At 57.6% G+C, this 27335-nt stretch overlaps 8 protein-coding genes across 8 annotated transcripts; 3 read left to right on the plus strand and 5 right to left on the minus strand.

The window, feature by feature from the left end:
- Positions 1 to 304: 304 nt before the first annotated feature.
- NTE1 (Lysophospholipase NTE1) lies at positions 305 to 5126 on the plus strand (the record flags this gene model as incomplete). The annotated part of the gene is made up of 3 exons (XM_037320487.1): positions 305 to 588; positions 642 to 3583; positions 3763 to 5126. The coding sequence occupies 3 exons, from the start codon at positions 305 to 307 to the stop codon at positions 5124 to 5126; spliced, it is 4590 nt and encodes a 1529-aa protein (XP_037181601.1).
- A 945-nt stretch (positions 5127 to 6071) lies between these two features.
- CGCA056_v005235 (uncharacterized protein) lies at positions 6072 to 6704 on the plus strand (the record flags this gene model as incomplete). The annotated part of the gene is made up of 1 exon (XM_037320488.1): positions 6072 to 6704. The coding sequence occupies one exon, from the start codon at positions 6072 to 6074 to the stop codon at positions 6702 to 6704; it is 633 nt and encodes a 210-aa protein (XP_037181600.1).
- A 256-nt stretch (positions 6705 to 6960) lies between these two features.
- Positions 6961 to 8531, minus strand: Ddc (Aromatic-L-amino-acid decarboxylase; the record flags this gene model as incomplete). Its single annotated transcript, XM_037320489.1, has 2 exons — positions 6961 to 8405; positions 8483 to 8531. 2 exons carry the CDS (start codon positions 8529 to 8531, stop codon positions 6961 to 6963), a joined length of 1494 nt encoding a protein of 497 aa, XP_037181599.1.
- Positions 8532 to 10038: 1507 nt separating this feature from the next.
- CGCA056_v005237 (uncharacterized protein) lies at positions 10039 to 11664 on the minus strand (the record flags this gene model as incomplete). Its single annotated transcript, XM_037320490.1, has 1 exon — positions 10039 to 11664. One exon carries the CDS (start codon positions 11662 to 11664, stop codon positions 10039 to 10041), a length of 1626 nt encoding a protein of 541 aa, XP_037181598.1.
- Positions 11665 to 13664: 2000 nt separating this feature from the next.
- On the minus strand, positions 13665 to 14846 carry DFG5-1 (Mannan endo-1,6-alpha-mannosidase DFG5; the record flags this gene model as incomplete). Its single annotated transcript, XM_037320491.1, has 1 exon — positions 13665 to 14846. One exon carries the CDS (start codon positions 14844 to 14846, stop codon positions 13665 to 13667), a length of 1182 nt encoding a protein of 393 aa, XP_037181597.1.
- Positions 14847 to 19207: 4361 nt separating this feature from the next.
- On the minus strand, positions 19208 to 21181 carry rglB (Rhamnogalacturonate lyase B; the record flags this gene model as incomplete). The annotated part of the gene is made up of 1 exon (XM_037320492.1): positions 19208 to 21181. The coding sequence occupies one exon, from the start codon at positions 21179 to 21181 to the stop codon at positions 19208 to 19210; it is 1974 nt and encodes a 657-aa protein (XP_037181596.1).
- Positions 21182 to 22982: 1801 nt separating this feature from the next.
- fsdR-6 (Fusaridione A cluster transcription factor fsdR) lies at positions 22983 to 25419 on the minus strand (the record flags this gene model as incomplete). Its single annotated transcript, XM_037320493.1, has 6 exons — positions 22983 to 23186; positions 23268 to 23541; positions 23608 to 24928; positions 24983 to 25116; positions 25167 to 25291; positions 25348 to 25419. 6 exons carry the CDS (start codon positions 25417 to 25419, stop codon positions 22983 to 22985), a joined length of 2130 nt encoding a protein of 709 aa, XP_037180892.1.
- Positions 25420 to 26061: 642 nt separating this feature from the next.
- CGCA056_v005241 (uncharacterized protein) lies at positions 26062 to 27031 on the plus strand (the record flags this gene model as incomplete). Its single annotated transcript, XM_037320494.1, has 2 exons — positions 26062 to 26094; positions 26156 to 27031. The coding sequence occupies 2 exons, from the start codon at positions 26062 to 26064 to the stop codon at positions 27029 to 27031; spliced, it is 909 nt and encodes a 302-aa protein (XP_037180893.1).
- Between the last annotated feature and the right edge of the window lie 304 nt (positions 27032 to 27335).

The following is a 27335-nucleotide window of genomic DNA, read 5'->3' on the forward strand; positions in this document are numbered from 1 at the left end:
CCCGACCCAGCTTTCCAAGCTTCCATCTTCATAGCTCCCACCCCACAAGCTGCTTTTTTTCTTCCCTCTTCTACTTTTTCTCCAACCACCTCTCTGGCTCGAGTCTCGTCTCAGCCACCAACAACCGGCCCTTTAAAAATCATCCGCCTCCCTTGCCCACGCGGCCCGGCTCTGCTAGCCCCGAGGGACGCGCTCAACCATGTGATCTGGTCTTTTCTCGCGCGCGCTATGCTGAACAACAACATCCTCTTGTCGTTGTTTCGTCGCAAAACCGCAGCCGCAGTCACCAATCGCAGCAGCAGTCATGTCGTCCGCCGACATATCCAGCGCCGTCTCTGACGCCGTGTCGGCCACAATGAGCACCTCTCCGGAGGTGCTCCCGTCCGCCTTCACGCGCGCGCAGGAGGTCGTCGCCGCCCAGGGATCGTCCAGCTGGTTGGGGCTCCTGGGGCGGTTGATCCTCGCCATTCTGTCCTTGATCTCCTCGATCCTGTATTGGGCTATCCGCATCGTTACCATCACGATACCTACCCTGCTCTTTACCTTGTTCTCGACAAGTTGGACCGTGACGATGAACGCCACCACATTGTACGCGTCCTGCTTGCCTTGCTATGTGGGAGCCTGTTGCTGACTCCCCGCAGAATGGTTATCATGGTCGCCATCATATCCGCAGTCAGTTGGGTAGTGCGCTACCGCATCCTGAACATGTACTCTCGGCTTCCCCCGGAGCCTCAGAGGAAGGAGCCAGACGTTGACCTATTCCCTGACACCCACGAGGAGGGCAAAAAGGCCGGCTTATCCAGCTATCTGGATGAGTTCTTGAGCGCTATCAAAATCTTCGGGTACTTGGAGCGACAGGTCTTCCATGAGTTGACCCGCAGCATGCAGACTCGCAAGCTCATTGCCGGCGAGACCTTCAACCTGGAAGACGAGAAGGGCTTTTGCATCGTCGTCGACGGGCTCGTGGAGATTTTTGTCAAATCTGGCCGAAATGCCAGAACCATGGAGCCTGAACCTTGCGAGAGCTTCGAGTCTGGCTATCCTGCTGAGGAAGACATCTCTCCCGCAGGACATCAGCGATACCAGCTACTCACTGAAGTCCGCAATGGCGCTCCCATGTCGTCCTTGTTCTCCATCATGTCTCTGTTCACTGAGGATGTCAAGCTCCGAACAACGGAAGACGATACTCCCGAGCCTAGTGCTGGGAGCGCTGGACTGAGAACTTCTCCGTTTCCACGCAACGCTGGTTTCCGGCGTATGCCATCTGACCCTGCAAGCCCGTATCAGATGACACCTCAATTCGCGGAATCCGCCGATGAGAAGCCCGGCGTGAGGATTGAGGAGCCGCCGAAGCGATCTGTCACCCCGACGCCAGCCAGCGCGAAAATCCCTCCTATTTCCCTCGACAACCCAAGCAGCGGTAGCGCTCCTGGCAGCGCGCGTGCACCAAAACGCCCACCGCTCCCGAGCCGCGCAACTTCTGGCTCGGCCCATCCAGATATCATTGCGAGGGCGACTGTCGACACGACCATTGCAATTATCCCGGCCAGCGCTTTCCGACGCTTGACCAAGGTCTACCCTAAGGCGACTTCCCACATCGTCCAGGTCATCCTTTCTCGTTTTCAGAGAGTGACGCTCGCGACTGCGTACAACTACCTTGGACTCACCGGGGAGGTGCTCCAGACGGAGAAGAACATGCTCTCCTTCACCACCTGCCAGTTGCCCAACATGCTTCGGGGTGATGCGCTTGAGCGCCTGAAGGAAAAGTTCAATCGTGAGCGTGAGCGCGTTGGTGGTGAGCTCGAGAGCAAGGGCATTGCTCTACACAACGCGAACGCTCATCGTCGTCGTAAGTCAACGTCGACTCTGCGGAAGGATGCAATGATCCATTCCATGAGCACCAAGGAGAGGTCGTTCTCCCAAGTTGCTACAACAATCGCGCCTCCCAGAGAGCGCTCCTCCACGCACACTCCGAGCCCTGGGGATTTGCTGGCAAACATCCAATTTGCTCGCACGGGTGGTCACAGGCCCGGCACTTCCACCACTGCCGACATCGACCAGGTTGCTGACGCTCTTCGTCACGAGGGGACAAGTCCTCTTGCCCAGCGGTCTTTCAACCCGTTCCATGCTCAGAAGCATCCGCGGATCTCGATCGACGGTCGCGACTCACTTGACGAGGACAACCTTTTCCGTCAGTCAATCTTGGAGTGCATGTTCAAGGCGATCGGCTTAGGCAGCGGTGGCAGTGTCTCGCGCGAGGCCGAGTCGGTCGAAGGATCTCCCAGACTGTTCTCCTACGACCAGCGTCGTCAGAGAGTTGGCCTCGGGAATAACGCGTTTGGTCTAATGGGCCCTTTCGAATCTTCTGGAGACGGTGACACGGAATCGTTGACTTCCGGGGGGTTCACTTTAAACACTCCACCGAACGCGCACCTGTTGGCCAATGACATGAAGGACGATGTCGAGATTGTTTTCTTCCCCAAGGGATCCGTTCTGGTTGAGCAGGGCGAGCGTAACCCTGGGCTGTACTATGTCATTGACGGATTCCTTGACATTTGCACCACGAATGAAGACTCGTCCGCCGACATTTTGCATTCATCTAGCAGGACTTCTCTCCATGCTGACTACCTGGCCATGGATGGATCTCCAGCTTATTCTTCTGTCAACCTGCTCGGGGCAGGAAAGGCTGGAGACACGAAGAAGAAGCAACCTGTTCGCCGCAGCGTGTCCCTGATCAAGCCCGGTGGACTCGCTGGTTACGTGGGCACAGTGTCGTCATATCGATCATTCATCGATGTTGTTGCGAAGACGGATGTCTACGTTGGCTTTCTGCCACGATCAACCATTGAGAGAATCGCCGACCGCTACCCTATCGTTTTGCTTACGATGGCCAAGCGACTCACGAGCCTTCTTCCTCGACTGATCATGCACATCGACTTTGCTCTCGACTGGGAACAAGTCGATGCCGGTCAAGTCATCTTCCACGAGGGAGACGAGAGCGAAGCCATCCACATCGTTCTCAACGGACGACTTCGGCTTGTTCAGGAGAAGAAGGATGGCGGTGTCAGTGTTCGGGCAGAGTTCGGTCAGGGCGAGAGTGTCGGAGAGCTGGAGGTCCTCACAGAGTCTGTCCGCCCCGGAACTCTGCATGCCATCCGTCAGACTGAGCTCGTCAAATTCCCCCGCACGCTCTTCAACAGTCTGGCTCAGGAGCATCCCAACATCACCATCAAGATCTCGAAGATTATTGCATCGCGCATGCGCAATCTTGTTGATGACCCCTCCCAACTGTTGTCTAAGGAGGCAGGTGGCGTCAACTCAATCAGCAAAGGTTCCTCATCCCTCAACTTGAGGACCGTTGCTGTCTTACCGGTGACTTCCGGCGTCCCCGTCGTTGAGTTCGGCAACCGATTGATGAATGCTCTGGCTCAGGTCGGCCCCGCAAATGGGGCGACCTCTCTCAACCAGTCTGCTATCTTGAACCATCTAGGCAAGCATGCCTTCAACAAGATGGGCAAACTCAAGCTCTCTCAGTACCTGGCCGATCTGGAGGAGAAGTATGGCCTGGTGGTCTATGTCGCAGGTAAGCAAATTTCTTTCCCTCTCCCATTTCGTTCCACGTCCTTTATGATGAACAACTCTGTTTCCCGAGGCAAGACCGCTGAAGGCCAAACATTAACTCTAATTTTTTCCTGATTGGACGATCACTATTTACCATTTTGTTGCAATGACTACCTGGACACGTTGCTAACCAATGGTCAGATACCAACGTCAACTCCCCATGGACCCAGACCTGCATCACTCAGGCCGATTGCATTCTTCTAGTTGGCCTTGGCGATGGCTCACCCGAAATCGGGGAGTACGAACGGTTCATGTTGGGAATGAAGTCCACCGCGAGAAAGCTTCTCGTTCTCCTCCACGGCGAACGCTACTCTCCTTCAGGTCTCACCAGAGCGTGGTTGAGGAATCGCATGTGGATCAATGGTGGCCACTACCACGTCCAGATGCCACTGGGTGCGAACATTATGCCGGTGCACCCACCTTCCAAGCGTACGAGCACCACCTTGAAGGAGAGGGTCCAGATCATCCAGGCAGAGATTCAAAAGTACACGTCCAGAAAGGTCCGCAACAGTCCCTTCTACTCTCCAGACGCGCCATACAAGGGCGACTTCCATCGTCTGGCACGGCGCCTGTGTGGAAAGTCTGTCGGTCTCGTCCTAGGAGGCGGTGGAGCCAGAGGCATCACGCATATTGGCATCATCCAGGCTATGGAAGAAGCAGGCATTCCCATCGACGTTGTCGGCGGCACGTCAATTGGTTCTTTCATCGGCGCCCTGTATGCCCGCCACGCCGACGTTGTGCCCATCTTCGGCCTTGCCAAGAAGTTCTCGGGCCGCATGGCCAGTATGTGGCGTTTCGCGCTGGATCTGACATACCCCACTGCGTCGTACACGACAGGACACGAGTTCAATCGTGGTATCTTCAAGACATTCGGCAAGACCCAGATCGAAGACTTCTGGCTCGAATACTACTGCAACACCACGAACATTAGCAAGAGCAGAATAGAGTACCACACCAGCGGCTACGCATGGAGGTACGTGCGTGCGTCCATGTCATTGGCTGGCCTGCTTCCACCGCTGTGCGACGAGGGGAGCATGCTTCTCGACGGTGGCTACATTGACAATCTGACGGTCTCGCACATGAAGAGGCTGGGGGTAGACACCATCTTTGCAGTGGACGTAGGCGCCCTTGACGACGACACGCCACAGGCGTACGGTGATTCGCTGTCGGGAGTGTGGGCGTTTTGGAACAGGTGGAACCCGTTTTCGGGTACACCCAACCCGCCAACGTTGGCCGAGATCCAGGCTAGACTGGCCTACGTGTCTAGCGTCGATGCTCTGGAACGGGCCAAAACGATGCCTGGCTGCTTTTACATGCGGCCTCCGATTGATGACTATGGCACGCTCGACTTCGGCAAGTTCGACGAGCTGTACCAGATGGGATACAAGTACGGACAAGACTTTTTGCAGAAGCTTCGAGAAGACGGTGTTCTGCCTCTGATGGAGGAGACGGAGGCCAAGAAAGCGATGCGGAGGACGATGGCGCCGCGAAGAGCAAGCATTTAGATCAGCAGAACAGACCCTAGACGCCGACACGAAGCTCATGAAATGATACCACCTCTGCATTTTCGAAATTGCCTCAACATTTTCTCGCCCTAACATACGTGACTGGCATCGGAAGGGCCTCATTTATTCCCGCATTTGCCGTCGTCGGGCCAGACCGGCAGCTTCAGGGTCCAATCGAGAATCAGGGGAATCCTTGCCCTGTTCCGCGTGGCTAAGACAATAGGCGATGCCCAACGGTGATGTTGGTGGCAGCAGCTGGTCTTATGATCTTTTACAATTGGCTTTGGAGCTGTGTGCTAAGCAGCTGCAAAGACCACTGGCGGCTCAAAGGCAGCAGGGGGCTGTGTGGGTGCCGTCCCGGGAGCTTTGGCCAGATTGAGCAGCGCCCTGACGTCAACGGGGCGGGTTTCGAAGGGCGGGCGGGCGAGCGCATTCTTCTGGGTCGAGCCCATGACATCATGCAGCTAACATGACGACAAGCTTCTGCCCGGAGCCCAATGGGGAAGCTCCCGAGTCCCCGGCAGTCGCCATATTGGATGTCAGCTAAGGGTGCGGGGGAATGCCAGCGGTGAACTGTCACTGAGAAATAAATTTCCGGTGCTGTCCTCATTCTTCGGATTGTTATTGGGGCCAAAGTGCAACAAAAGTGCAACCCACCCCTTCACCCATCGACAACACCAACTTGCTTCTCCTGCATATTTCGTCTTGATCCGTTCCTGGGCGAAAGCAAGCCACCAGCAATCCTTCAGATTCTTATATATTACAGGTACAGCTCCGGCGGCACAGCGGATCTGCACGTGTCTCTTGCACTAAGAACCAACCGATATCGACGCCGTTTGAGCTCGATGGTCTTGCTAAGACGCAAAATATAAGCCGGACCCGACCCAAGCCATCCCCACATCAGAAAAACCCACTCTGCACCGTGCAAAAAGTAACATTACGAAAATGGTCAAGGTCAAGCCGGGAAAGCTTCTACCTCCCGATCCGCGACCATGGCTCGCCGACCCGGAGCATCGCAAGATGCGGAAGACCATGGAAAAGGAGACCTCCGGCTTCGATTGGGGCGAGGCGATTGCTCTCGGCATGATTGGTGCCACGGTCATGTTCGGTATTGACAAGTCGCTGAAGAAGTGCGAGGAAAGGTATGAGGAGGAGGACCGTCGCGAGGAGAGGCGGAGAGACAGGGAGTCGAGGTCAAGGCCCAGGAGGGCCACGCAGAGCGTCGCTGGGTCCGCGAGGGAATCTGCAAGGGAGTCCGCTCGAGGCTCCACGCGGGGTTCGAGGTATGATCGAGATGAGAGGAGGGGCGACAGGAGTCGCCGCGACGAAGACGAGGACGAGTACTGGGACCGGTACTATGAGGAGCGGGAGGCCATTCGGGCTGCGAGGGATTACAGCCGTGAGCCGGCCCGGGCGCCTGAGTCGATCAAGGGGCTGAATGTTATGAGGGATGAGAGGGAGTATGTGCGAGCTGTCGATCAGTTTGATCGTGATTACGGGTACGGCAGACGGTACGATGATCACACACGCAGCAGAAGCAACCCGGGTTCGAGGTCGAGAGGCTATTCGAACTGGTGATGACGACGGGAGAAACGTTCGACACAGAGATGTCACAACACAATATCATTACACGAAATTACGACCAACACATTACGGGAAGCATCAACGGAGCATAGCACATTTTGATAAATTACGAAATTGGATATTTCCAGAAACAAAAGACAGGAACGGAGAGGCATTGGAAGCTAGATGTAGAAAGGTGTCGATTCTTTTTACCGCATCATTACGGTCTAGCATATCTATGAATATAAACATGTACAAAATATTTTATCATCTATTTTGCCAACTCAGCCTCGGTCGCAGTGACCAAAATGTCAAACGCCTTCTTCACATGCTCCTCCTCGATAACCTGGCTGCTGCCGGTGCACATACGGATAGCGTACGTGCCGTGTAGCACCGTAGGCGTGAGGTAGATCTCGCCCTTGCCGTTGATGCCCTCCAGCACCGCCTCGGTGACCTTGTTTCTCTCTTCAGTGCTCGCGCCCTGCTTGCCGCAGGTGAACACGACCAGCGCGAACCGCGGGCCGGTGACGATCTCGAACAGGTCGGCGCGGGCCTTGAGCATCTCGGCGAAGCGCTCGCCCATGGAGATGCCGCGCGTCAGGTGGGCGCGGATGCCGCTGGCGCCGTAGGCGCGCAGGACGAACCACAGCTTGAGGGAGCGGAAGCGGCGGCCGAGGGGGATCTGCCAGTCGCGGTAGTCGGTGACGAGCCCCGCCTCGGAGAACTGGTTGCGCAAGTAGGCGGGCTTGATGCTCAGGCTCTCGACGAGCCAGGCGCGGTCGCGGACCCAGAGGGCGGAGCAGTCGAAGTTTGTGAGCATCCACTTGTGCGGGTTGATGTTGAAGGAGTGGAAGGAGGCCAGGGGCGGGGTGAGGTGCTGGTTCTCAGGCAGGATGAGGGCGGAGCCGGCGTAGGCGGCGTCGACGTGGACCCAGATCTTGTCGCCGTCGGAGGAGAGGGCCTCGCTGATGCCGGGGAAGTCGTCGATGGCACAGGTGTCGGTGGTGCCGAGGGTGGCGGTGAGGTAGAAGGGCTCGAGACCCTTTGCGCGGAGGGCGGCGACGGTGGATTGGAGGGCGGGGCCGGACATGGCGTAGCCGGCGGACGCGGGCGCGGGCACGGTGGCGAAGCGGACGCCGAGGATCTGGGCGGCCTTCTTGGTGGAGGAGTGGGCGGCCTCGGAGCCGAGGGCGACGAGCTTGGAGCGCAGGCGCCAGGTCTCCTCCTCCTTCTCCTCCGAGTCCTCGGGCAGGTGGGCGGTGGCTTGGCGGAGGAACTTGTCGCGGGCGGCGACCATGACGGTGAGGATGGCCTCGGAGGCGGTGCCGTGGAGGACGCCGCCGCCGCGGGTGGGCGCGGTGGAGAGGTAGGCGGGGGGCAGGGCGAGGAGCTGGGCGAGCCAGTCGAGGACGATGGTCTCGAGCTCGGTGACGGCTGGGGAGCAGATCCAGTTGAAGTGGGCGCCGTTGAAGGCGTTGGAGTAGAGCTCGGCGAGCATGGCCGGGTAGGACGAGGAGCAGGGGAAGAAGGCGTGGAAGGAGGGGGACTGCCAGTGGGTGATGCCCGGCACGATGTGGGATTGGAGGTCGGCGTGGATGGCGGACCACGGCTCCGGGGCCTCGGGGGCGGACGCCGGGAGGAGGGGGCGGAGGTAGCCAGGCGTTACGGACGGGAGCACCTTGGGCTGGGAGGTGATTGTGTCATAGTACTTCGTGACTGTGGTCCTGTGTTAGTTGTGCTGTTTTGTGTGTTTGAGGTGATGGGAGAGGGGCGTGAGTATGTGAGGATCTTACTGTCTTCCACGACCTCCTGGGCCGCGGTGCGGAATTCGGATGAGTCCATTTTGGTGAGTTTGCCTTCTTGGTGATGCTGGTGTATGAGTTGCGCGAGCTGGTTGACCGGAATGCGCGGACACCGCAGTTGAAGTTGAAGTTGCGGATGAAGGTATTTATGTGAATGACACCTTTTTTTCTCTTTCCCAGTGTGAGAGAAAAGCTCACATGAGATGAAGTCAATTGTGCTGTGTGCTGCCCCTAGTTGCCTGCCCCTCTACCCCTCCAAAAGTCCAAACGGCCGGGATTAGCCAAGTTGCATGTTTCCCATCCTTCTGCTCTTAACCCCACTCTTTCCAGTCTTTACGGTCCCCAAAAGTTCGACATGGTGGGTATCAGGTGTGCTTTCCCATAGGTAGACGGTAAAGTGCCGCGCGGGAGGACGTCAAGGTGGTGTTGGCGTGGACTCGGAAGACCCTTCGGAATGCGCGGAAGGGGGCTCGGAATCGGTGTTGTTGGTTTCAACGTCGACAGACTGCCCCGCCATTGGGTGCGGGAGATCGAGTATGTGGACTGTTGCAGGGCGTACAAAGAGATCAAAACCGGGTGGGATTGTCGACTTTAAATCAATTTTGCGCCCTTCTTTGACGAGCTAAGCGTTCCGATGCTTCGGGATTTGTCGTCAAGCATTCCGAGCTGTCCAGACATCAAGCCATGACGGTTGCTGCCGAGATGCAGGCTGGGGGTAATCGATGTCACATGGACGGAGCGATTCACTGACCAATTTATCATTCGTCACTCAGATTGTTTTAGTTGTCCGCTTCCGTCTCACGGTCTCTACAAGTCATTTGGTTTGGGTAGTGAGAATTACCCAGTTGGGCAACTCGTATGGCAACAAGAGGTGGCAGAACACCGCCAGTGTCCAGATGATTGGGACGGTGTTAGCAGACGCAGCCCTCTGATCTAAAATTTGTATTCCATTCTAAGAAAGAAGGGAGTCGGCCGCAGTCTGATTATTTTGAGGCCTTGCGATCTCGCAGAAGAAGAATGGGTCAATATCTTGTCTAAGAGTATGATGATAGGCGTCAAACTCGACGAGGAGCTTGTGCGGGCAGGGGTGACCAGAGGAGTTTGCTGAATAGCCGAGTTTGCTGCAACTTGGCACTTCACAGTAAAGAATGGAACAAGGTCAAAGACAGTCTATTTCACCGGGCGAGCACGATCAGACAATTGGAAACTGGTGACTTCCTTACAAAGAACGGACACCGAAGCGTTGTCTCGCTGTACGGGAAGAAACGGATGCGGTCGTTGGTGACATGCCCCTGACTTTCAGCTCCCGCTTACTCTACGGGAAGAGAGGGCCAGGTAGGTTATGAAACCAATATCGGAGATCGTGCAGGCGTGGGCAAGAAATCACTGCGAAAGTTTCAAGGTGGGATGGTGATTTTCTTGCTGCGTTCAGAGGCAAGTTCGTGTGGTTGAGAGTTGGTCCACAAAACATCTGACTTGTCGTCATCTAAACATGGACTACAGCACGGATCTTCGGGCTTACGAGAGCTTCTTTTTCGCAAAATTGCTCAATCGCACTCAAACATCTTGGTCGTGCTGACGTTCATCCTGCTCCAGCTCCTCCCGTTGACCAGACAGTCCCAGAACGTCATTGGCCAGTAGACGTGGTACAACCACCACGCCGGCAGAGGATCCCACATCTCAAAAGTGCCATCCTTCCAGAACAGCACATGCTCCCCAAGTTCCCAAACCGAGCGCACGTATGCTCTCAAAGACGTGCGGAGCAGCAGCAGACGCAGGGTGGGGAGGAGGAAGAGCGTGACCAAATCGTGCCCGATCCAGTAATATCTCTCCCCCGGCTCCTGCGGGGTCACAACCCCCGGGTCCGCCACCCCATCCCCGGCCCCGGCCCCGTCCAACACGGCAAGATACTGCCCCATCAGCTCCGGCGTGTCTCCGAACAGCGCGACAGCAGTGTGCGCGCGCGGGTTGCACTCGATCGGATACAGCGTGATCTGCTCCGGCGTCTCCGCCTTCACCTCGGCCCGATCAACCATGAAATCAAAGCTCAGATGCCCCGTGAACCGGTCCCCGAAGCTGGCGGCCTGCGCGCGCGTGAACTCCAGCATGGCCCGCGACAGCGCCGAGTCTGCCGGCAGCGCGGCGTAGTGCATCAGCAGCTCGGCGGAGCGGCACGCGACGAAGGCGCGCACCTGCCCGCGCACGACGAGGGAGTGCGTGCAGAACTCGTCGCCGTCGATGAACTCCTGCAGCAGCCAGGGCTGCTTGTCCGACATGCCGAGCCACTCGAGGCGGTAGACGAAGTCGTACGTCTGCTTCTCCGTGGGCAGCGGGAGGAGGGTCATGTCGGCGCGGCCTCTGTCGTTGAGGCCCACGGCCTTGGCGATGAAACGCTTCTTCTTTTTCTTGCTGATGTCGCTAGACTTCTGCGACGTCATCGTCTTGTCGTTTTCGTCGGATGACGGGACGGACGACGACGACAGGGACAGGGACAACCCCGCGGCGTCCTCGAGCGCAGCAATCATCTCGTTGCGGCTCGTGACGAGGTACGACTCGGGCACGGGCAGCCCGGCGACGTCGCGCGTGTGGTTCATGAAGGCGTCCTTCTCGTGGAGGGTGCGCGTGGCGGCGACGTCGAACTGCACGGCCCGGCACGCCGTGCGGGCCTCGACGACCTCCTTGACAACGCCGTCCTCGACCGCGGACCCGACGCCGGAGCAGCTCACCCAGAGGTCCACGTTCTGGGAGCGGACGATGCGCAGGACGGAGTCGAGGTACGGGTCGGCGCCGCCGGGGGCGGCGGAGGGGCGGGCGAGGACGTGGTAGGAGGCGAGGGCGCGGGACCTGCTCCCGGCGGCGAGGGGGGAGAAGTCGGCGCCCAGGACGCGGTGGCCTTGGCGGTGGAACAGACGGGCCAGGGCGAGGCCTTTTGTCATACCGACGCCTGTGACGAGGATCGTCCGCGCGGGCCGGGGTCGTGGGGTGTGCTGGTGTTGGTCTCCGGTGGGAGGAGGAGGGAGGGTGTCCCGGGCGGGACGCCCCAGGAGACGCTGGTACGCATAGCACGCGAGGAGGATGGCGGTGTCGAGCGGGAGGAAGATGAGGCTGAGGGCGATCAGGGACAGGTTCTTGAGGACTTGGCCGAAGGGGTCTGAGGATGCTGCGGCTGTCATTGTGGAAGTGTGGTGTCTTGTGTGTTTTGTGTGGATGTGGATGTGTGTGTGCCGTGAAAGGCTCGAGCACCCGCTCTCTCTTCTCTCTCAAGGCCCGCCCCGCGACACGTCTCACCAGGCGAGACGCCGATGTTCGAACCAAAGTTGGTAGTTCAACTGAAGCTGAAGATGAGACGGGGGGTGCGGAGGAAAGATGGGCGCGCGCGGGATTTGGGGTGGCTTGTCGTCTACGAAAGCATGGGGCGCACACCGTGGGAGGGATGATGGGAGTTCGAGGTTGGACAAGAGACGTGTGGGCGCGGGTTGGGATGAAACAACCTTTTTCTAGCTGCTTCGTCTCAGGAAACACAACGTCTCTCGCTCTGTGTTTTGAGGGTGTGTGAGAGGAATGTACAAAGGTAGAGAGACACGCGCGCTGCGCGGGCGCGATGGGCGCGCACTCTATTTCATCATTGCATGTTCACCGCGCCGCGAGGGTTCATCCCGAGGATCCCGAGACAAGGTGAGGTACATTTCCGTCCAGCCAGCCCACTTGGGTTGGGTGAATTGGCAGAAAAAGTATACGTCATGGACTTCAGCTTGCGGCATGCCTCTTGTGCAACTCCAGGGAGGCGCGCAAACGAAACGTCTCACTGCGTTTGGCATACGAAGCGACCGGGTTCTTTTGTTCTCTCTCGGTATTTGGAGATGCGGTGACGAGGGGCTTTTTTGTTTTCTTTCGATTTTGATTGAATGAAACGCGAAGAAGACTGAGGGTGTTAGTGGTAGGGCGAATACCTTGTTGTGCCGTAGGCAAGGTAGCGCATGACCGACAAACGGCCTTTTAATTCTCTCCGCCTGCACGATATCGGACATGCAGCTAGACACAACAATTAGATGGATGCTCATGAGGGGGTTCAGGCAAGCTGATATTTGCAAGAAGTTGGGGAGGAGAAGGTCGGGGCGGGTACGTTCTCACTTACTGCAGGGAACATTGAGTGAACCCAAGCCCCTCTGAAAGTTCGATCCGAACCCCACGCCAAGCCATGGTTCACCGATGACCGCAACCGTCCTCCCATCTTTCATGCGGGATCCAAAAGGTTGTTGTTGCTTCTAAGCATGGCATGCCCCTTTTCCTCGATAGTATTCGCATGGGGAGGAACATCCGGCGATGATGCATAGTCTCCAAATTTCATTTCCCGTCTTCACTGCACTGCTGCATGCTTCTTTCTGCCCACCCGCCCCCGCATAACACACGCCAATCTTAAGGGATCTTGGTCGGGCAATTTAAAGCGGCAGCGATCAGCATTGAGCCAGAAATAGGTTCGTCCGGTTCAACTGCCCCGAGGGAGGGAACTTGATCGGGGGGCACGGGAGATCTCCCTTTTGGCTCAGTGCATTGTGGAAAATCTCAATATGGGCTTTGTGAAGCCACGCCGAGCTAATCCAGCCACACCCTTGCGCGCGCTTCGACCGCCAACGCCGTCCATGGCGCCAACCGTCGATTGTTCCCCTGAATCCGTGGGGCTCATTTGACGTTTTGGAGGGTGTGGCGGCGGGACTTTGACAGTTTGGAGTGTATCACAGATTGTGACCCAATGTGAGTGGCCATCGTGGTGGTGTTGGCGATCATGTTGTGTTTGTGTGTGTGTGTGTGTGTGTCTGTATTCAATACTATTGAGATGTTATTTGCGTCCCACCCCGCGTTTCCAACGACCGCTCAGCTAAACTATGGTATCATTACTCATTAGAGTCATTAACAATAAACCCCCATGCGCCGCCCGGGCTTCTTGTGTGTCTTTTGTTTCCCCGGGCTCCAAAAGGAGTGTCCATGTCAGAGGGTATCCCATCTCGATCGAGTCTAAGCCGTTTTCCCTGTCCCTGCGTGCGCCGTTGAAAGAAAAAGGAGTGTATCCCAATACCCCATTGGCGATCCTGTACAACCCAAAAAGATAAAAGTAAAAAAAATGATGATAAAACTCCTGTCCAATGATCCGCGGTCTGAGAGCGTCTAAAAGGGATTATGCGACGGCAATAGCGGCAACAATGGAGTCCAACGCCGAGCTGTGAGTCGGGCCGGAGACTCCCTGGACGGGGCCCGACCAGACGACGCCGAGCTTGCCCGCGGTGTCGCGGTTCTTGGACCAGTTGCTGTCGGCGTTCTTGATGAGGAACGTCTTGAAGTCGTCAGAGGGCGCGACGGCCTGCAGGTACCGCAGGTTGCGGTTGAAGATGCCCTTGAACTGGTTTCCGTCGGAACCGCAGTTGGGCTCGCACGTGTCGTGGAGGATGCCGTTGCTGTCGGTCAGCGCCTTGATGGCGGCCTTGGCGATGTTGGTAGCATCTGTCAGGACAGACTTGTCGCCGGTAGCGCGGCTGAGCTCGACGAGGCCGCCGAGGACGACGCCCTGGTTGTAGGACCAGACGTTGGCGCCGTTGTTTTTGCAGTTGCCGTCGAGGCCGTCGTTGATGGTGCCGGCGCTGTTGATCATGCCGCTGGCTTTGAACCACGTCCACTGGGACTTTGCGATGTTGAGATAGTCGGCGTTGCTGGGGACGCGGTTGGCGAGCGAGGCGGCGACGGCGAGGTAGAGCTCGTTGGCGATGGCGTTGACGTACTTGCGGTCCTTGCTCCAGTAGATGCCGCCGTTGCAGTTGGTGTTTCCGCCGCCCTGCATGTCGGCAAAGATGCGCTTGGCCATGTCGAGATAGTCCTGATCGGTCGTGATGTCGTACGCTCGGATGAGGCCGAGCGCCCACCAGCCCTCGTCGTCGTAGAAGTCGTTGATGAAGTTTGGGAAGCCCTGGGCGCTCATCTGGCGACCCTTGATGGTTGGGTAGTCACGCTTGGTGATGGCGTAGGAGGACGTGACGAGGCCGGCTGCGTTCATGGACTTGGAGACGGAGGCCGTGGTCTTTTGGGCCTGGTTGAAGGTGTTTCTGAGGATGCCGCCGATGTTGAGCTGGTTGGCAGCGTCGCGGTTGAGGTCTGCGAAGTCGGCCAGGGTTGTGAAGGCGTTGGCGCTGTTCCACCAGGCATTATCCCAAAGACCGGTGCTGACGCTGTACCATGTATTCTGGAGGACGTTGATAGAGGAGACGGCGTTGCTGGTGTAAGAGGCGGCGTCTGCCCTCTCGGCGATGGGGCGGGTAGACATGAGGAAGACTACGCGAGCAGCCAAGCTGCCGATGTTGGCGACCATGTTGGCGATTATTAAGTATATAGAAGCGAGCACTGAGTGGAAGCCGTATTGTGATATTTCTCCTTCTCGTCTGGTGTTTGAAGAGTGCGAGCGGAGGAGGAGGACGATATAAGCATTAGCTGCAATGGCGAGAACAATGAGAAGCCAACACCGGGGGAGGATGGCCGGGATGTTAAATATATCAGGAGCGGGCGAGGTCTTCGGTCCATGTGCCCCTTGTCCAGCTTCCCTCCGAACAGGTGGACCGGCACAGCAACAATGGAGCGGACGAGGGTGCGGGTAGGATGGCGGGTACGGACAAGACGAGGATGGGGAGGGCGAGCGATAGTGATCCTTGACGCCAATCTTTTGGGCGCAGGGTGTCGGTCGAGGAGGTGGGAGGGCAGAGCTGGACGGCGTGGAGCTGAAGCCGGATTTGGAAGTGATGATGGAGCAGGAAGATTGGTTGGAGTGACAGCAGGAAGAAGCAGAGTAGAGGTCAGCAGGAGCAAGGTCGAGTTGAGGATGAGGAGCATGGGGAAGGGCAGAGGATAAGCAGGAGCAGGCGCAGGCGCAGCAGCTCATGGCAGGTTGTGAATCCTCCAGGTCCTGCTGTGGTGACAACAGCGCCATGGTCTTCTTTGGCGGTGCCTTTTCTCGCAGCCTAGAAACAAGCACAAAACAAAACAAGGCTTCATCTGAAGTCGGCATCAGGAGCTGGCTCCTCGTCGAGCCAGCGCATCGCATGGCGCTGGCTGCGCCCTGACAGGGGCCACCTGGAGAGCCAGGCCGAAGATCACAGTCAGGGGTTGGTCGAGGTGGTGTCCCTGGGCCTGGTTCTGGGTCTGGGTCATGGGTCTTTGGAGCAGCCAGAGGAGGATGGGATGAGATCACGGCGAGAAGGGTAAAGCGCGAAGGCGGGAACGTCTCTTCTGTGCGGCAAGAAGGGTTCCTTAGTCTCAAGTGACAGTCAGAGCTGAGCTGCGAGAGAGCAGTAGAAGGGAGAGAGAGGGGCGTGTAACAGGACCAGTGACAATGTCAGCACTGAATACGACGGAACACAGATACCAAGAGAAGAGAGAGAGAGAGAGAGATGCTGGTCCTGGTCTCTGCTCCGGTAAGCGCCGTCGTTCAATGGGAGGACTAGGACTCAGAAGACAGGAGGCAAGCAAAGGCGACAAGACGACGAGGGTTGGCGAGGAGAGGAGCTTGGGTTCTTGGAAAGCTGGGCCTGGGGCGTTGAATGGTGTTTCAGACAAGATTGTACGTTATGCTGTGTGTTGGCCCGAGGTGTGCTATGTACCTGCCTCAAGGAATACGTACCCGTGGACCGCTTATCGGGGCGATAAGCTGAGGTGGGTGCCCCAGGAGGTCTGACGAACCGAACAAACCCAAAGATCGGTATCCGGAGCTTATCCACGGGATATGGATGCTATGGCCAGAGGCTTAAAGGGCCCCTCTGGGCTGAGGGTCCACTACGAGTGCCGCGGTCAGCCCCTAACAGGGGGGGCTGCCTTCCTCAAGGAGGTAGGTACCTACGTACCTCACCTACCCCTGTGTACCCAGGCACCTAAGTACCTTAGTGCACGCACTGCCACGTGCGGGTCCATCCCTCGTCCCTCTTCTGGTCCAGCCATCTGAGGCTGCTCTCGTTAGAAGGGACGTATCTTTGCTTCTGCTTCTTTCCCCCAATGTTACACTCGCAACCTTCCTTGCCTCTGGCTGAAAAGATGCCTTCAAAACTACCTAGGAAGAGGGCGCCTGGTCACACACTCTCAAATCCGACTGCCGTGATCCCTTCCCATGATCCAGGCCTTCTGGTCGTTATTCCCGTCATCGTACAGCATCGCAGCCTCGCCCACGTCTCTCATCACCTAATGGACGTGTCCCTAACGTAGCATCGTCCTGGGATCATCAACCTTGTGGCCAGCGACTGGTCGCTGAACCCAAGCCGCAGACCGACTATTGGCATCGGGCATGACGTTTGTGATTCAACGGACCGCCAGCTTGACTCGTCGACCTGACTGACTACTGTCCTGCACTGCACTGTCACTCAACAAAGTCCCTTTGACATGCATACCAATACCAGTCACTCGTTACGATGTTGCAGGGCAAACTCGGCAAACACACAAGGACAAGGACGAGGCCGCCACCCCAAGAACACACCAAGAACACAAGAACATTCCAAGAACCATGGCCCCGGCGTCCATGTCTCCAATTCGACGCTTGACAGCAGCTTATTTCCCACGGCAGCGGCGCAGGCGGCTGTTCTCAATGCGGTGGACCCCTCCCTTGCTGGATGGAGCTGCCTCTGGAGCTCGGGAAGGAAAGAATTTTTCCTTTCTTCTTCTCCTGAATGTCGGGGTCGAGACACTGCCAGGGCTCGCTTTGTTTCGAGTAGCCGAACAAAATTACCTCGACATGCGGAACGCCAAAATGCTGCCCGCAAAGACACCAGGAGCATCAGTGCCATCCCGGCGCCGGGAGGTGGCTGACAGTCTTTCCCCTCTCTCTCGGCGGGGTGGAGGGGCCGCTCCTTGTCTTGCCCGGTATCTCCTCGCACCGTGAGCATGTCATCTCAAAAAGGACTGCGCTTTTTTGCTCGTCTGCGCTCCTGATCGTCATTGCATCGCAGGCGACTCCAGTCCATCTCAGCATCGCAGCTGCTCAGCTTATTTTCCGAATCATCGGCCTGGACGTGGCGGGGTTGCAGCACAGACAGGCAGCCTGGTGACTCCAACAAGGACGGCGGGCGATGCGATGTTACGGCGTCGAAGATCACGAATTAGCCTCAATGGAACCGTGACCCTGTCTTGTGGCCGGCGATCTCAAGCGACAATGGCACCTCCACTCCAAAGGGGGAATCCACCATTTACTCGCCTTCGACTGGGTTCCCACGCCGCAAAAATTGAATCTATTCGATGGATTTGCCGCTCAGCTTCCTCCAGGCGTCCCAGGAAGCAAACAGCCCAACCTTGTTCACCGCTGGTCCGCCATGACGATATCTGATGCTATTCTAGTCAGCACACATACTTACATCACGGAGCGAAGGATTTCGCGGGGATGGTTCCACGGGCCAACACTATTGATCAAGCAAGGCACAGAGAGACATTGATGCGCCGCACCAGCCTCACCCGTCGTTGCCGTTGATCTATTGTCCATTAGGGCCAGGCACGTATCCAATCGTCTGCAGACGGGGCAGCCCTACAGAACACTGGCCGTCATCTTGGGCTTTCCGGGACAGACGTGGACGCCGATCCGTTGCCGGGAGCGGCCTAGCTGCTGCTGACTGCTCACTAAACCTTGGTAACTGCATGTCTAGCCAGCTCAGCAAAGCACGGCATGTCATGTCGCGGCACAGCAGCAGCGGCAGAGCAGACGCAGCAGCAAACGACTACACAGCACGGTTAATCCTACGACTGCCTGCTGTCCTCCTGCACCTAGCAACTTACATGCATACGGGCGGTGCTCGACGCTGCAAAATGCGTGGCTCCCATACGCCCAGCCAAGACAAAATCTTCCGACCGCAAGCCTCAGCTCTTGCTTGTCAACGCAGCGGCTAAACCACATGACGAAACCTTCTTTGACGTTCGGGCTCGCATTTCTGAGGCGGGTTTGCGCAACAATCGCCGTTCAAGGACTCAGCCGGGTTTCCGAGTGTGACCGTACGGTCTCTGCCCCAAGGCCGGCCCTCACACCCGGCCGAGACCAGCGAGAGTCAGTCTCTGTGTGATTCCGACGCCAACAAAACACCTCGAAACCAAAGAGACTATTAGCAAAAAAAGTCACTCGAGGTGACACGCCGCATCCCGTCCACTTACTCCATACCAACGCGCAATAGCTTGCGAGGCGTTGTGCAATATTGCTTCAATATCGAATATTGCAGCCACCGCCACTGCCCAGAAAAGATCCATATTGAAATGTCGATAAGTTGAAACATTGGATTCCTTTTTTTTTTTTTTTTTCTGGGTATGCAATCAGCAGCATGTGCAAAAATCCCACTTGTATGCGACAGCCAAAGTATGAACCAGATCACAAGCCAAAACAGACCCCTGGGCCGGACCTCCTGGAAACACATCAACGCGTCTTTGGTGTTCCGGTCGGGCTTATCGCAGACGCAGCTCGCAGCGTAACGCGACTTGGCCGTATCACTCGTTGCCTTTGACAATCGTGAAACAGACGTCGATCCGATCGCACATCAAAAGTCACTTTGTCTCTTACCTTGGTCACACCTCCGGAGAAGTCCCGGGTCCCCGGCACGCGCGAAACATCATCACATACAACGTTTCCCGGAAAAAGCAAATGTGTCTCTGATTGAACTTTTTTTTCGGTTCTCATTAACGATTAATAGATCTCCCGCGTTCCCATGCCTAGCTTAGTCCCTACATGATCTCGAGACGCAGCGCATCGTACTGCACGTAGATGGCCTCCGTGAGAACGGCGCTCTCGTAGTCCGTGGCGCCGTAGGGCAGGCTCAGGACGATCTCGTTCTCGCCCGCCTTTAGCAGCTTCGAGTCGAAGACGAACTTGTTGGCGACGTTGTAGCAGATGACGGCCGACCGCACGGCGCACGAGCTGCTCTGGTGGTACGGGATCACCCACGGCTCCAGGTCCTTGCCGTTGACGTTGACCGTGTACTTGAGGTTCGAGTGCGGCTCGCTGGCGTTGAAGACGTCCGTGTTGCCCGCCGCCGTCTTCGCGCCCGCGAGCTGCACCGTGAAGGTAGCGTACCGCTTGCGCTCCACCTGCGCCTGCTCGAGGTCGAACGCGAGCGTCCAGTTGTTCACGTTGCCGTCGCCGAGGTACATCTCCGGCCGGAGCGAGTTGCCCTTGCCGCCGAACACCGCCCAGTGCACGTAGTTGAGGTCCGTGGCGACGTCGTCCTCGCCCACCTTGAACCGCACGCCCTCGGGGAACTCGGTCGGGAAGTCGTACCGCGCCCAGTAGATGCGGTACTCCTCCGGGTGCAGCGGCTTCGTGGCGTCGCGTGCGTAGCCGTGACGGTACTCGCCGGAGCTCTTGTCCGGCGTGCCGATGCGGAAGACCTCCGTGCCGGCCATCTCCTCGCGCCAGCGCGCGTGCGTGGTGTGCACCTCGCCCGCGACGACGGCGACGTCGTCCTTGACGTACTGCCCGAAGACGCCGTCGGCATAGATGGTCAGGCGGTAGGTGCCCTCCTTGACGCGCGGGATGGTTGCGTAGCCGTCGGCGTCGACGTCGGCCCAGTACTGGTAAGCCTTGGTGTCGAAGACGTTGTCCTGGAAGTCAACGCCGTTCTGCGCGAGCACGGCGATGGGCTTGGACGCGCCCTGCGGGAGGTCGACGTGCAGCTTCCAGGTGGTGCGGCCGGCGGAGGGGACGTAGTTGGGCACGAGGTGGGCGATGTCGTCGTAGAAGGCGGCGTTCCACTCGGGGTCGGCGAGCTTGGCGGCCTCGGCGTGCAGCTCGAGGATGTCGGTGCCGGCGGGGGCGCGGTTGAAGTGGTAGTACTGGGGGCCGAAGGTGCGGTCGAAGCCGTTTGTGATGTTGGGGGTCTGGTCGCCGTGGTGGTTGGAGGAGATGTAGTTGTAGACGATGCCGTCGACGGTCAGGTCCGAGTGCAGGGGCCCGCCGAAGTAGGTGTCGCGCGTGTTGAAGACCATCCAGGCGCCGAAGGTGGAGTTGTCGGCCGTCTTGGAGCCGTCGGCGAACATGCCGTAGGCGTCGATGTCGCGCCAGGTGTCCTGGAAGGTGTACTTTGTGAACCAGTCGGCCTCCTGCTGGACGTAGGGGTCGTTGGGGGTGTTGCCGAGGTACCAGGTGGCGTCCTGGACGACGACCTGCTTGGCGACGGCGTCCTTGGACGGCAGGGGCGCGTAGTGCTCGCGGTTGGTCAGGAGGTGCGTCCACATGGGGTCGTTGGGGCGGAAGAGGGTGCGCAGCTCCTGCAGGTTGCGCAGGAAGGGGGCGGTCTCGTTGTGGTAGGCGACGCGGGAGAACATGTGCAGGCCGGTCTCGCCCTCGCGGAGGAACCAGTACTGCTCGAGCAGCTGGCCGGTGGAGGCGTAGGTGTCGGACATGCGGACGCCGCCGTAGGGGACGCCGGCGGAGTCGGTGCCGTTGTAGAGCTCGAAGACGGGGGCGACGGAGCCGGGGGTCCAGAAGCCCGCGGGGGTGCAGTAGCAGTCGAGGTAGGGGCCCTGGCCGGTGGCGCCGGAGGCCGTGCCGAGGAGGTTGACGCCGTCGAGGGTGAGCTCGACGATGGAGCCGCCGGGCTTGGCGATGGCGGCGCGGAGGCGGTCGTTGGCGATGATGAGGCGGTTGGAGGTCTCGGTTGCGTTGAGGAGGGCGTTCGTCGTCGCTGAGAACGCGGACATGGCGAGCCCGAGGCCTGCGCGGCGGAGGGTGGAGGGCCGCATCTCGTGAGTATGTGTGTGTGTGTTCACACGACTGTTTGACGGAGAAGGAAGGGGACGGCTCGACTCGTCGGACGTCGGGTGTCTACCACAACTTCGAGAGCCGGTGGGAGCGGCGAGCGTGAGGGCTTCGTTTATATACTGAAGATCACCCGCGCCTCTGGGAAACGGTCTGCAAGTCTCTTGGCCCTCGGGCGACTCATCTCCGTGTCGTCATTTCCTGGGACCCAGGGGAGAGATTTCCCCCGCACCCCAGAGAGAGGGAGAGGTTGGGGAAAGCGGTAGAAACATGGGGGTGTTCGTCTGGTCTACCTACCTACCACCGCTTGTTGCCCTCGTGGGTTGACAGACAGGGGCGGCCATGCCTGCGTGGAGAAATGAGCTCTACTCTCCCGCGGAACGGCGGGCAGATTGTGAAAATTCGACGGTGGTCATTCGCCAATTGGGGCATGGGTTGGTCCATCTCTTAGACTGGCGAAGCGGGGACCCCGCCTCTTGGGAGATGAGTGTCCGGGGAACACCTGCACAAGCGTTGGCTTCTCCGCACGCACACGAGCTGTTTGTTTTGGGGGCAGCTGGGGTTTCCCCGGGCCACTTCGGGGCATCACGCACCGAGCATGCCACAAGCGCTAGCGAGTAAAGGGAAAAAGCCAGATAGAGAGCGGTCTCTTGGAAACATGCTCCTTTCTACGGTGTGGGGTATGTATCCGTAATGTGACCTACCTACGTACGTTGCAGTGCGTTGCCGTCTTGCCCGAGTCTTTGGGCTTTTGGCGTCGCGTCGGTGTAACATAGTATCGAAGGGCTGCGGGAGAATTTCCCACGTATGGGGACCGGGGGGTTCCGTTGGTAATGACGCGTTGGTTTGGTTGACTGTATTGCCGGGGATGCTGTTGATGTCATTAGATGATGTGAGCGGGTTTTCGGCATTGGAGGGATTGAAGTTTTGGTGTGCGCGGTTTGGACCATGACATTGAAAAAGAGCGCAAGAGCAGGCAGGGCCTCTTAGTTGCGTCTTACTCTTAAGACGAATTGAGGATAAGTGCTGTTGCCAAGCGGGGATCTCGACAACGTGGTGGGCTCGGTAAGTTCATGAGAGTTGGGTTTTGACATGGTTGACCGGTTGACCGGTTGACCAATTTCACGATTCTGGAAACAGAAACTGGGTATTCGAAGACATAGCCGTCAGATGAAACCCAAACACATAGTCCCACACGTGTGTATATCTTCCCGTCGGTACGATTTCAAACAAATCTCGTTGGTGGCGTTTCCTTATGAGCATCACTTTCCCCAGAATATGGAAACCTCAGCCGATGTTTTGTGCCTGAACCAAATCACGAGAGCAATATCTTTCTATACGTGGATAGATTTGATCCATAATTTCTATCTCAGCCTCCGTCTACGCTGTATCGGCTGAGTTAACGCATTCAAGGTTCATCCACCACATCCAAGAAGTTTCCATCGCTTCAAACTGTCCGATTCGCTGCGTCTAGCCCGGTGGGAGTAATAGTCCATGCCCAAGGTTTAACACAGCGATGCTTGACATTTCACATCAAAGTATCCAACATGAGGCGTCGCAGATGCGTCTGACGGTTTATGAGGAGGGTCCTAAACCGAATGGAGAACGACGCAGACATAGCCTCATCTTCTTTCATAAATCCGTTCACCACAGCCTTCGAGAGTCCTAAGACGAGCTGCAAGGTGTCAAACGAACGTGAAAGTGGAGTGTGTTTATTAAACGACCCGTTGCTACGAGCTGAGGTCATGGGCCGAAGCAGAAGTTGTGATTGTGCGGCTTCAACATGTCCGAAGCCAGCGGCCCATACCCGTCTGATCCCGGCTTCTCACTCTCCAGAATATCCGAGAAAACCTCTCGTGCCTGGGCACACAATGTCGGTATGTTGCTCAACAGCCCCTGGGCCAGATGTGTCCATTCCGCGACACCCGAGAGCTTGAGCCGCAGCGTCTGCCAGCACAGTAAACCAGGTCAGCCATTGTAAACACACAGAAACCCTCAAATAGCAAGTCCGAACTTTGGAGAACTCACCTCAAGCTGCTCCCTCACGTTCTCGTCTTCGTCCAGAGGCCTCGTGAGCCTGATCGTGCGTTGCGTGTGCACGGCGTACTTTGCAATCTTGAAGAACTTGGAGCAGCCGTCCAACAGGTTCCGGACGTCGCAGCCTTCTTCCCGGAGCCCTGCGAGAAACTGCACGAATTGGCCGAGGACCCTGACGTTGGCGTGCGCTTCCGCGCCTGTGGACTCTTCGAGGGCGGACCAGAGCAGGATCAGGCACGATGCAACCGGGTAGCAAATCATAGCCCTTGACGTATTGATCTTAGTTGACCGGCATAAAAGAACGGTCGTCATGGACCAGAAGGACACTTACCATAGATGTACGAATGAATGCGGAGGCGTCACCCGTAGAGTCTCAACCGTAGCACGGGCAGCCGCTGTGCACTTTTCATACGCGTCTTGCACATTCGGGCAAGAACCCTGGCTGGCCTCCCAGCTGGGGTTCTGGCAGAGCGTCAGGCTGTGGCTTGAAACGCTCTTGAGGCGGGCCAGGTTCGTGTGGATCTTGATCAAGGCATCAAAATAGTAAATGTGCAGCAACACAACGTGCGTCTCGAGTTCCCTGTCATGCACGACTGCTGTGAGTTTGGGTCTCAAGTGTTCGGGAAACGAGTCCCTCCACGCTTCCAGCTCGGCACTTAAAGCCAGGACGGCCGCCTGGTGGTGTGGTCCAGCCTGGGTTTTGATACTGTCGATGGAAAGCTGATCGTGGATCTTGTACCTTATTCGCGACAGCTCTGCCAGCTTTCTGACGTAGCACTGCGTTTTCTCTGCGCAGGTAATGCCTATTGCGTGGTTGAAAGAGGCCAGGCCCTCGTCTGGAAGGTCCGCGTTCATCTGGCCTAGGTTGAAAGACGGCGAGATGCCGAACCGGACTGTCATTTCCGTGTCGACGATGAAAGCGACCCAGCACGCGCGCCGATGCTGCCTCGACTGTGCAGCGTCTAGCTTGGTATACGCCTCCCTCCTATGCAGGCCCATCATCTGCGCCGTCCTAGCAGCAGAAGACGCCACCTGCAACGTTGTTCTGGCGTCTGTCGTCCCCAAAAGGAACGTGGCCATGGTCAGCATTGCTTCAACCGTCGACACGCCCCCTCCGGAGATGAGCAGCTCCGGGAATACGGAGAAGGCGTTCTTGAAGTAGCCCCAGCTCATGGGCGACATGTCCTCGAAGGAGTCGTTCGCCGTCCTCCACTGAACCGCCGTGGCGAACAGGGCGTTGATGATGGCCCACCGGGCGGGATCGTCGATGGCGGTCTTCTCGCGGGTGCCGCCTGTGTACTGCTGCTCGGCGAGCTCCAGGAAGTGCTTGCGGGTGATTGTCGGACAGAACAGTTGGATGTCCTCGATGACGGCTTGCTCTAGGTCGAGGAGGTACTCTGGAGGAGGGAAGCTCGTGAACGCTCTCCTCTTGAAGGGGGAGTGGTCCATGCGTGATTCCACGTCGCTTCTGATGGCGCGCATCGTGGATAGCAGCTGGGGTCCCGAGAAGAGATCTCGCAGTGGCGGGAAGCGAGAAGGCAGGCTACTCGCTGGGAGAGGGTCCCGGGACGAGTTGGCGAGGTCATCATGGGCAGGTCTGTCTGCGTCCTTGGCTGTATCGTCAAGACTTGCTGTCACAGGTGGTAGAGTGGCTTCATTGGGATTAGCAAGGTGTTTCTGGACAACGCGTGTGTAAGTGCACCAACCTTCTGAAGGAAGTTGAGTCCGACCGGGACCACTGCTTGATGCTCCTCCATCGGTGACGTGAAGTTGCGCCATCCGCTCCAACGATGTCTCTATGGCTCTCACCTTTGCTTCCGCATCAACAGCGGGTTTATTTCTCCACAGAAAGTTAGCGTCTGACTCTTTACGCAGGGTACGGTGACGGACTTCTTCCCTGGACCACGGCGTCTTCGTTGCGTGTAGACACACCGTAGACCAAGCCTGGTGCAGAGCCCGCACGTCGGCTCGCCGCCATCGCATCTTCTCTTGCGTGATTGACAGTGTAGGCATGCCTGTGGCCGAGATTAGAGACCCTCCAACAAATGCATCCGCCCGGGCTTACACTTACACTGTAGATCCGCTTCTTGGGGGGCTCCTCCGCATCCTCAACGGCGGCGGCATCATCCGCGGCACTAGCCATATTCGTACGGTCAGTGGATTCGACACAGACGCAAAGATTGCAGCAAAGGATCCGCGAGTTTGGATGAAAGGAGTCCGCTGAGGTCAGTCGTGCGAGGCAAGCGGCTATGTAAGTGGTGAGCGGGAGCAAATTTAGTAAGCAATCTGCATCCGCCCAGCTTACCCCAACCCGCCGTCCCGCCCATGTCAAGGCCGGAAACGGCTTAGATCTCTGACGTTCATTGGTCGGCGGGATCAAAGGCCAGGCGGGCGGAATCAAATCCCCGCCAGCTTCACATGGGGCCCCTTGTCTTCTCCAGCGCAGAATGTCTCCCCCTCGGGTTTGCTGCGATGGCGCGATGGGCGGGAGCAAAAGTCAGTCGAACTCTTTCCTGGATGGAACTAAACACCACGGGATTCGAAATCCCATAGCATGAACTTGTAGAAGCTGGGCTGAATAATATTGCAGAATTTCGAAACCCTCAAAGTCCCACTCCATGACTGGGAGGCGTACTTACAGAATCACTCGGTTGGTATAATACGGGACTGTCAACCCAGGAAACAATGAATGGATCATCGCCAGCATTCACTTCATCATCACAGCAACTAACATCAAACCACACTTTTATCACTTTTATCACTTCAGTGATCGTCAACCGTCAAGATGAGCACCTACCAGAACGTTGCCCTCCTCGGTGTAAGTCCCCATGGTCTAAAAATAAGTACACGCAAATCGCCTGACATGCACCTCTACACAGAAAGGATTTCTCGGATCCGCAATTCTCACGGAGCTCGTCAACGCCGGACTCACAGTCACCGTCCTCGGCCGCTCCGAGTCCGCCAAGGATGGTCTTCCATCGGGCGTCAAATTCGCGACGGTAGACTACTCTTCCGTCGACGACCTCGCCGCCGCCCTCCGCGGCCAGGACGCAGTCGTCTCCACCGTCAGCAAAGGCGGTCTCCTCACGCAGAAGACAGTCATCGACGCCAGCATCAAGGCCGGCGTGAAGCGCTACATCCCCTCGGACTGGGGCACCTTCACCACCGACCCCAAGGCCCAGCGCGAGCTCGTCCCGGTGCTGGGCCCCATGCTCGACGTCCAGAGGTACCTCGCCGAGAAGGCCCGCACCGGTGAGATCGAGCACACCATCTTCTCCGTCGGGGCGTTCCTCGACCTCCTGACCACGGTCCCCGTCGCGTTCGACTACGCGAACAAGACCGTCGAGCTCTGGGACGGCGGCCGCCACCGTCTGAGCACCACCAGCGTCTCCTCCATCGGCAAGGCGGTGGCGGGTGCCTTGAAGAACCCCGGAGCGACCAAGAACCGTAATATCAAGGTCCACGAGCTGGTGGTGACCCAGAGGCAGCTGTACGAACTGGCCAAGAAGTACTCGCCGCCGGGCACTGAGTGGAAGGAGATTGAGCTGGAGGGAGAGGCCGCGTTCGCTGAGGCCCTGAATGGTGTGAAGGAGGACCCCTACAACGAGGGCAAAATCATGGGTGCCATCAAGGCTGGGGTCTTGAGTGGCCGCTACGAATCTGCGTATGAGCAAGTCGACAACGAACTCGTGGGTGTGCCTTTCCTGACTGAGGTGGATTTGGAGGCCAGGTTCGCGGCGGTTTACAAGTCCTGAACAGGCGTTGGATATTGGCCTATTCTTGGTTATGTAGCGCTCAAAGGGCACGGAGTTAGACTTTAGCATGCTGTAAATAACGTGCTTCGACAAAGAATATCATTGAAAAACCAATTAACCGGTTCTGTCCGTATCAAAGTCTCTGTCCGTTTACAAACCAATGGGCTCGTTAGTCAGATCATTGCGGCTAAACGACAGAAGCAGTACCACCTTCCGTTGTAAAGCACCGTTTACACTTCTGCGGACGCATCCAGGGGCAGATAGGGGGCGAGCCACGATAACTTGAGAACACCACGGAGCAACG

Source organism: Colletotrichum aenigma, assembly GCF_013390185.1.
Source record: "Colletotrichum aenigma strain Cg56 chromosome Unknown KSG_Cg56_contig03, whole genome shotgun sequence".
Taxonomy (NCBI): Eukaryota; Fungi; Ascomycota; class Sordariomycetes; order Glomerellales; family Glomerellaceae; genus Colletotrichum; species Colletotrichum aenigma.